Consider the following 9,974-nt stretch of genomic DNA (forward strand, 5'->3'; position numbering starts at 1 on the left):
TAAGATAACCACACACTCGTGCGGGCTTGACGAAAGGCGCATACGACATAGCTACTGTGACGTCACTCGCCAGGCAATCGGATTCGACCGTTTCTCATTACACGGACTCGCCGAACGCGCGTAATTTTAATTTGTCTCATCCCTACGTAATTCTGAATACGTTTACGTTTGTATGAGCTTTTACAAAGCACATATTTAAAGGGTTGCAAACCGAAAACAAATGGTTGCAAACCGTTTTTTTTTTTCGCGCCTACCGGCGCGAAGACTTCCTTTTTTTCTGGTTTTTGCAACCCTAACGTTTAGTAAAACTTTACGCCTATGAATACACCATGTGTGTCTGGTGTATAAGAAGACACCCTTGTTATAACTCGACAGTGAGCATGAGGGGTATGAATACACCATGTATGTCTGGTGTATAAGAAGACACCCATGTTATAACTCGACATTGAGCATGAGATGTATGAATACACAATATGTGTTCGATGTTCATTAAATCACTTTGTTTCCAAACACCAAAGGCAAATATATTTTGACGATTACGAAACTTCAAACTACATTAAATGTTATTTATTTAATTTTTAAATTGTAACGGCCACGCCTTTTATCCAAAACAATATTTCTTTCTTTTTTATCAATAGGTGCGTTTTAACAACTGTTGTTTAACCGTCACTACCCGTCTTTTCGCTTTTGTCAACTTTTCCGTTCTTTGTTATCATGACCCAAGAGAGGAATTAAGTTTCACCCATATATTGGAGAACAAACAATGCATATTACGACATCATAAATATCATGGAACGCAAATATTGTTTGTTTATTGAAAAGATAATTAAATTTAACAACTTATTGAAACTCTTAAATAATCAGCCACAAACATTATCCTGATGTTTATTGTTTGATTTATAAGTTTTATCGTTGAAAGTAAAACTATTGGTTTATAAATTATGCTAAAGTTTTAGGTTCATGTTACCATTTTTTTGGATATTGGGGGGAGGGGGCCGTCAAGTCCTTGGGCAGGACACCTAACGGCAATTGCTCCAACCCAGTGGTCACTGATGGGTTGTCCAAATTATCAGCCATACATAAAAAAATAAAAAAAATGCCCCAAAAAAAATAATCACCCACAAAGTAATTTACAAGGTAACTGGTAAGTTGGCATGAGGTGTATTAACACCCGTGTTATAATGTCTGTCGTTTTCCGGCCGTGCAAGGATAAAGTTATATCTTTATCATCATATGAAAGTTTTACTATTTTATGATAAAACTTTGATTACTAATTTAGGGTCTTAATCAAAGCCAAAAGTAGTTCTTTCATACACCCCATGCCAGGTTACAAGTTGTCAAGTATTAAATGTTGTAGGTGATTTTTTTCATGTTTTTTCATCCACAAAGTAACATGAATGAATGAAATTTATTTCGTCTCTTCGGTCACGATAACGAAGAACAAGAGAGTTGAAAAAAGCGAAAAGACGGGTAGTAACGGTAAAACAACAGTTGTTAAAACACGCTTGTTGATAAAAAAGAAAAAAATAATGTTTTGGATAAAAGGCGTGACCGTTACACCCTACAAACATACATGGTAACACGTATGCTGGCACGAGGTGTATGAAATTAAACACCCGTGATATAATGACTGTCGATTTTCCGCAAGAATAGAACAGTCAGTTACATTCATTCAAGTCAGTTACTGAATTGTTATAAAACAAATGTTCTGTTCATACACATCACATCAGCTTACGAGTTACCATATATGTTACTTTTTAGGGGAATCATTATTATTTTTTTGTATAGCTGATAATTTGGACAACCCATTAGTAACCACTTGGTTGGAGCAATTGTCGTTAAGTGTCTAGCCAAGAACACATACGCCCATAATGATAGTAGAATCTTACCTAAATCCCAGGTCCTTGACAAGGACCTCACTTATAAAGATTAAAAAATACCTTGATCCAATCATAATAACAAATTCCGGAATAATCTTCAACGTCAACAGCTTCGAATGAGAGTATTACTTGGTCACCAGGTGGGGCTATGATGGTTTGAAGACACTCCACGTCAGCTTTGTAATTATACGGATACAACGGAGAGGTCATGACCCCGTAACCGTCAGTGAGAACTCTTTGCGCACAATCAGTGTCTCTTCCGACTGAAATTTATAAAAAATAAAATTTAAAAAAGTTAGCAGTTATGGGTTCAAGGCTCGTTGTTGCTACCATTGAAGACATATGTGTCCTTGGGCAAGACACTTAACAGCAATTGCTCCAAACCAGTGGTCACTAATAGGTTGTCCCAACTATCAGAAATATCTAAAAAAGAAAATTCCGAAAAACAATCACGTACAAAGTAACATACATGGTAGCTCATAAGCTGGCACACGGTGTATGAAAAAAAACACCCTTATTATAACAACTGCCGTTTTCCAGCCATGCGAGACTAAAATAAGTTTCATTCATTTATTCACTAATGGGTTGTCTAAATTGTCAGCCATACAGAAAAAAAAATTATCTAAAAGAATTAGAAATTACTTTTCACTCACCGACACAGAATTTGTCGCAAGTTAAATATTCCGTTTCTACGTCACTCGTACAATCATCTCCCTCACAAAACCTTCGTCGATGTCTCTCACATGTGACATCACAATCGCTCCATGCCGTCCAGTCGCTCCAACCATTCATATCTAAATCTAAAGAAAAATTTTATTTACAAAAAAATTAAAAAAAAAAAAAATTTTTTTTTAAATATAAAGAAACAATGTTTTGTTAAAAAAATATGTATTTTAAATTTAAAGGTTTTATAATTTTTTTAGGTCACACATCATGTGTGCTTAAGAAAACACCCATATGAAAACTGGAGAGTGAGCATGAGGTGTATAAATACACCATGTGTATCTGGTGTATAAGAAGACACCCATGTTATAACTCCACAGTGAGCATGAGGTGTATGAATACACCATGTGTGTCTGGTGTATAAGAAGACACCCATGTTATAACTCGACAGTAAGCATGAGGTACTCACCACACCCATACAGCTTTCTAAGTTTCCTCAAATCGACTTCCGAGAAACCCCCTCGTTGCCCCATGTTTTCACCTCCCTTAAACTTTGCCACAATAGTGGGTTCCCCATTAGCAGAGAAAGCAGTGGGGCCGTAATGCATTATTGACGAATAATCGTAAATTTCACCCAAACTTGTAATCTGTGTTAAAAAAAAGAAAGTTATTGACTGAATTATCACATTGACCAAATTCTTTGGTTAGTATCAATCTCTCCAACTCAGTGGTCACTAGGGGTTGTCCAAATTATCAGCCACACATAAAAAAGAAAAAAGTAGCGAAGATTTAGAAATATGGTAGAAAAGATTTAAAAATATTTTAAATGTAAACACAGGATATAGCGACAAAACAACAGTTGTTAAAACACGCTTACAGTTAAAAACGAATTTACATTTAATTGAAAGAAAATAAGCGTGGTCGCTACACCTAGCAGACAAACAAGCCATTTATGTTTAATTATTATTAGGGTAAACTTCTAATAAAAAAAACATAACAATACAACAAAGCGTGCGGAAAAATTTACCTGTGTTTCATCGTATTTGTTAAAGTTGTGTTCTTTCCCTTCCATTATATTTTCCCATATTATGTCAACATAATCATCTCTATCATATCTGTGGGCAAGAATTATATGAAAAAATGAAAATTTAGATTTTTTATGTTTTGAAAGACATGAAAACTTATATATTATTTCTTTTTATTAAACATAAAAATTTATATTTTTTTGTGTTTTTAAAGAGATAAAAATTTATAATATTTTCAACTTGATAGAAATCTTGGCAATCCATGCCATCTTTAGATTTAGGCCAGGGCAATAGGCAGATTTAAAAATATTTTAAATGAAAAAACAAGATATAGTGACAAAACAACAGTTGTTAAAACACGCTTACAGTTAAAAGGGAATTTACATTTAATTGTAAGAAAATAAGCGTGGTCGTTACACCTAGCAGATAAACAATCCAAAAGTCTAAATATAAATAAACTTATTATGATATTTTTCATAATTTATTGTCACCTTGACTGTTCATGCCAGAAACCTAAGGCGTGCATTGTTTCATGTTCGATCGTTCCTTTAGTTTCGCATCCAACTCCGATCGAAATTGTTTGTTTTGATCCCATTCGCCCAACAGATGAATAACACCTTGAACAATATAACAAAATTTTTAATACTTTTTTTGGGTATAGTAGTGAAGATCTGTCCGGCGCCGTAGCATAGTGGTTAGCACGCCTGCCTGTAACCCAGAGGTAATGGGTCAGCTCGACGCTGCTACCATTGTGGGCGTATGTGTCCTTGGGCAAAACACTTAACGGTAATTGCTCCAACCCAGTGGTCACTAATGTGTTGTCCAAATTATCTGCCATACATAAAAAAATGAAAAAAATTCAAAAATAATAATTACCCACAAAGTAACATATACATGATAACTTGTAAGCTGGATCGAGGTATTAAACCCGTGTGGTAACGATTGTCATCTTCAGGCCACGCGAGGATAGAATAAGTTACATTCATTCATTCAAACTAATTGTTAAGACATAACAAAAATTTTATTTATTTCATTTAAAAAAGAGGTAAAATTTTTTGTCTGGCGCCATGGCTTAGTGGATTAGGCGCCTGCATCGAAAACCAAAGGGTCCCCGGTTCGACGTTCGGCGACAGTACTAGCACTGATCAACGTATCTGCACTGGTTGCACAAAAAGACCTAAATGAGCTTTCTGGGTGTTGGGGTAATAAGCCAAATCTGGCCTAAATCCCAGATCCTTGTCCCGCATCAGTTGACGGACAGAAAAAATGTGCCAATTGTAGTACTTTACCAGACATTGAACAACTTGTTGCCAAAAAGCTAGCACATCATAGCATTAAAAATAACTGATATAATTAGTTGTTTTCGCTTTTAAAAAAATTAGCGCCGTTTTACATATTTGGGCTAAATCTGATAAGCATCTTTGTTAAAAGGGTAAAGCATACAAAAAAATTTAAGAACCACTAATATAGGTTAATTAATATAATTATCTTATTTTTAGTTAAATAAACTAATATTACACCCCTTTAACAATATATTACCAGCTTTGTAAATAGAGTAACCATATCTACCAAGCAAATTAAACTTAACCAATATTGCACACCTATGACGATATATAATACAGGTTATAAATATAGTAACCGTATTTACTTATCTAATTGAATGAACGTAACTTACTTTATCCTCACGTGGCCGGAAAACGGCAGTCGTTATAACACGGGTGTTCTGTTTCATACTACTCGTGCCAGCTCACAAGTTACCAAGTATGTTACTTTGTAAGTGTTTTTTTAAATTTTTTTATGTATGGCTTATAATTTAGAAGACCCATTAGTGACCCTTGGGTTGAAGCAATTGCTGTTAAGTGTCTTGCTCAAGGACACATAGGCTCACAATGATAGCAACGATAAGCCTTGAACCCATTACCTCTTTGTTAGAGGCAGGCGCTAACCAACTGTGCTCTGGTGTCGGACATATATAGTAACCCTATTTACTTAGCTAATTAAACTGAACTAATATAGATTGTAATAACCCATGACGCACGCCACCATCTTACCCACTCTCTCTTGTGTACATAAGGTAGCTGGCCTCATTCCCACGTTCCACAAATTCTATGCACGGCATTCTAACGTTGTATTCGCGCAAAACATCTTTTATTAACTCGCGGTCATCAAAGTCATATTGAGAGTGAATGACGTACGGGATTTTCTCTCCCCATCTAAATGCATAAACATATAGTAGGGTTGGGAAAGATTTATTCTATTTTTTAATATATTTTCTCGTTCTGTTTGGTAGTATACAAAGGACGTTAAATAAATTATAAAACGGTATCCTCAAGACTCCTATAGACTGTTGCTATTTGTTTAAAACATGGATTTTTCCCCACAGTACTATATCTATAATTAATACTATTTACATTATAAATATATATATTGTAAAGTAATGCTACAGAAAAATATTTTGAATTTATTTTACTTCAAATTTTCGTCGACAATTGCATTCTTTTCATTTGAGGCAGGGTGTAGCAGAATGTCGCCTTCAAAATAATCAACACCAAGTTTCGAGTTCACCGACAAAATGTTGTCCATAACCCCTGGGTAACAAGATACATGGTGGTCATAAAACAACAAACGAAAAATCATGAAATGTGTCAGACGCAGTAGGACAGTTGGTTAGCACGCCTGACTTTAACCCAGAGGTAGTCGGTTCAAGGCTTGTTGCTGCTACCATTATGGGCATATGTGTCCTTGGGCAAGACACTCAACTGCAATTGCTCCAACCCAGTGGCCAGTAATGGGTTGTCCAAATTATCGGCTACACATAAAAAAAATAAAAAAATCCTCTAAAAAATCACCCACAAAGTAACATACTTGGTAACTCACAAGCTGGCAAAAGGTGTATAAAATAGAACACCCGTGTTTAACGACTATTGTTTTCCGGCCACGTGAGGATAAAGTAAGTTAGATTCAAATAACTGAAGCATTTTAATACAGTATTAAAAAAAGATATAAATAAATGTATTTATTAAACTTCACGTGGCGAGAACAACAGTCGATATAACACAGATTTTCGGAATAATACACCTTGTGCTCGCTTAATAGTTACCACATATGCAACCTTGTGTTTTTTTAAGGCTGCAATTTTGACAAACCATAAGTGACCACTGGGTTGGGGCAATTGCCGTTAAGTGTCTTGCCCAAGGACAAATACGTCCACAATGGTAGCAGCAACGAGCCTTGAACTAGCACCCTCTGTGCTGGAGGCAGGCGTGATAACCACTGTGTCACGTTGCCGGTTTCAATTTTTTTTTGTTTAATAAACACAACTTATAAAAATGGCTATAATGCGATGGCTCACTTGAAACGAAAAAGTCACTTGGTAATCTGAAAAAACTTTTGCGTTCCTTCCAAAAAATCATAAATTGTTTAACATTTGAAAAATAAAATTATAAAATTTTAAACATTTACCTTTTGGCTTTAGTGTGGAGTTGAATAAATCATCCTGAAAATCATATGTAAATTTTTTATAAATTGATTTTAAAACTTTTAGGGTGGTATGCAAAAAGTTCAATCAACAGTGATTATGGATTATCCTCAAAAACTTAAACAACAAAATCAGGTATTTAAGTGTCTGGTGGCCTGGCAAATTGGAAGTTTTCAGAGTTGGTAACGCGGCATAACATTGATTTCTGTAAATCTACGTCAAATAGATTGTATTGGGTCGTGTTTATAGATTTTTACTGGGTTTGGGCCCTTTTAAAAAAATGTTCTTCGGATGACTAATTATACTTTCTGCATACCACTTAAGTTTTTTGCTTGATCGCCATTTAGTTAAACTAAGATCAAGTAGAAACTTAAGCACACTTTATGTGTGGCTAATAATTTGGACAACCCATTGGTGACCACTGGGTTGGAGCAATTGTCGTTAAATGTCTTGCCCAAGAACACATACACCTACAATGGTAGCAACTTCGAGCCTTGAACCCATAACCTCTAGGTTACAGGCAGGTGCACTAACCACTATACCACGGCGCCGGACGGATATTACCCTTAAAGTTTTATTAAGTAACTTACCCGATTTAAAGGCAATCCAATGACGAGTAGCAAACATTGAAAGGCTATTGTAACTTGTAACAATACTCCCATTGCGATGTCATAAATAAGATGTAATCGTGAATAAATTGACTACATTCTGAAATCATATATAAATAAATAAAAATAAGTAAAAATACTAAAACTAATTTTTTTAATTTGTTTAAATAAATAATTGAAGTCCCAACATTTAAAAAAATGTAAGCACATATAGTAACTTGAAACTCACTTTAAAATTATTTTGAATTTATACTTTTGATATATATATAACACATTTTAACATTTAACAAAAACATTTAATTCAAAAACAAACATTTTTGTAGAACATTGGAAAAACATCAAAACAGCAAAAGAGATAAACCACATACATAAAAATTATATTTCAAATTCACAATTCTACCTTTATAATCAATTGTTGCATTCAAAAAATTACACCGAAAAAAAGTAAGTAAAAATACTAAAAAAAATGAAAAAAAACAACAAAATATTGTCGAATTTATTTGTACACTAAAAAAAGTGACACAAAATATTTGAAACAATTTTGAAAAAAAACAAAATAATTAGTTGAATTTATTTGTACGCTACCTTCACCACTGCTGCATTGAAATGCAATGTGTGGTTTTACAGCATTATCATCATTGCTTCCATCATTCCACATATAGCTGAGTAAACATGGACATTGTGTTTGCAATGGAAGGGGTAAACATTTCATGACGTCTCTGTAAAACATGACGCATTAAATTTACAAGTTCGATGTAAAAGTTGAGTGGCATTATGTGTAAGTAAATATAGCTGCATTTTTTTTGACATGCAGCAGTTTGATTGACAGGTGGGTTTTGTTCAGGTTTGATTGACAGGTGAGTGTTTTTTAGGTTTGATTGACAGGTGAGCATTGTTTAGGTTTGATTGACAGGTGGGTTTGCTTAAGCTTGATTGACAGGTGAGTGTTGCTAAAGATTGATTGACAGGTAAGTGTTGCTCAGGTTTGATTGACAGGTAGGTTTGTTTAGGTTTTATTGAAAGATAAGTGTTGCTTGACTTTTATTTACTTTTATAATACAGATCCCGGCGCCATGACAAGGTGTTTTAAATGCTCGTCGTTGCTACCATTGTGGCCGTATATGTGTCCTTGGGCAAGACACTTAACGACAATTGCTCCAACTCGGTGGTCACTGATTGATTGTTAAAATTATTACCCAGACATAAAAAAAATATTTATTCATAAAGTAACATACTTGGTAACTTGTAAGCTGGCATGAGGTATACGAAACAGAACATATTTGTTATAACGACTGTTGTTTTCCGGCCACGGTAGGATATATCAGAGGTGTAAAAATATCTCGTCCCCCTTTTGTGCAACAACAGTTGTCAGCTGTTAAACGTCTGTTGAACTTTCTATTTAAACAGTTTAGTTGTTCAGACGGCTGAATTATAATAAATACAGAAAGCGCTAATGTTTGGAACTTAAACTGTACTACAGAGTAATATATAAACTGAAAAGCTAGCTTTTATTTTGAATCAATTCTAATCAGGGAATTTCACGCAGGGTAAACCCCTATTGAGAAACTTTTAAAATCTATAACTTTTTCATTATTGAGCTGTAAAAAAGTTTTTCTGATTTAAATTAAAAATGTAAAATTGAAGTAATTTACAGCAGAAAAGTTATACTATTGTTATTTTGGGCTATTCCAACAGTAAACGGTATTCAAAATAAAATCTAGTTATTGTCGCCATTAATGATCTCACATTATGAGCGTGTCCATTAATGGGCTTCCGCTGGGGGCAGCAATGACCCACCATTTTTCTTTGTTACGTCACAGAACAAACGTTACGTAAAGTTTATGTTGTCAAGCTGAATATAAGGATACGTTTGTACGTAAATTATTTAGTTATGTAAAAGGTGTTTTTGTTATATAATTTTATTATATATGGTTAAAAATAGTTTAAAAATCTAAATTTAATCTGTAATTATTTGTTTAGTTGTGTTTAATTTTATGTACGAATTAAAGGTGTTTAAACAATCGTTTTTAGTTTATTTCTTATTATTATATAATTCTTATATCTGTCAGATCTTTATTTTTATTCAAACTTCCATATTAAAAGTGATAAAGTAACTTTATGTTGGATCTATTTTCAATATATATTTATATATATAATTATAATATATATATATTTAATTAATAATATACTTTTGCACATTTTGGTGCTAGTGAAAAATCTTCCATATCAAATATTTTTGGAAAAGTTAATTTGAAAATACTTAACAGAAAACGCTTTCGCATAAAAATAAACTATTAAAAAAAATGTGGGTGCTAGTGAA

General features: G+C 33.8%; 1 protein-coding gene across 1 annotated transcript in view; it reads right to left on the bottom strand.

Annotated features, from left to right (window-relative positions):
• The window catches only part of LOC100175318 (blastula protease 10-like), a 13,172-nt gene extending 4,367 nt beyond the window's left edge, over positions 1-8,805 (bottom strand). The window contains exons 1-11 of the mRNA XM_002120006.5: positions 8,704-8,805; positions 8,240-8,373; positions 7,637-7,754; positions 7,031-7,064; positions 6,039-6,156; positions 5,620-5,781; positions 4,060-4,185; positions 3,571-3,658; positions 3,013-3,190; positions 2,534-2,680; positions 1,941-2,143 (exon numbers count right to left, since the gene is read on the bottom strand). Coding sequence (XP_002120042.3) covers positions 1,941-2,143; positions 2,534-2,680; positions 3,013-3,190; positions 3,571-3,658; positions 4,060-4,185; positions 5,620-5,781; positions 6,039-6,156; positions 7,031-7,064; positions 7,637-7,708 — 1,128 coding nt within the window. The 5' untranslated portion in view covers positions 7,709-7,754; positions 8,240-8,373; positions 8,704-8,805. The remainder of the gene's footprint in view (positions 1-1,940; positions 2,144-2,533; positions 2,681-3,012; positions 3,191-3,570; positions 3,659-4,059; positions 4,186-5,619; positions 5,782-6,038; positions 6,157-7,030; positions 7,065-7,636; positions 7,755-8,239; positions 8,374-8,703) is intronic.
• Between the last annotated feature and the right edge of the window lie 1,169 nt (positions 8,806-9,974).

Source organism: Ciona intestinalis, chromosome 12, assembly GCF_000224145.3.
Source record: "Ciona intestinalis chromosome 12, KH, whole genome shotgun sequence".
Lineage (NCBI taxonomy): Eukaryota > Metazoa > Chordata > Ascidiacea > Phlebobranchia > Cionidae > Ciona > Ciona intestinalis.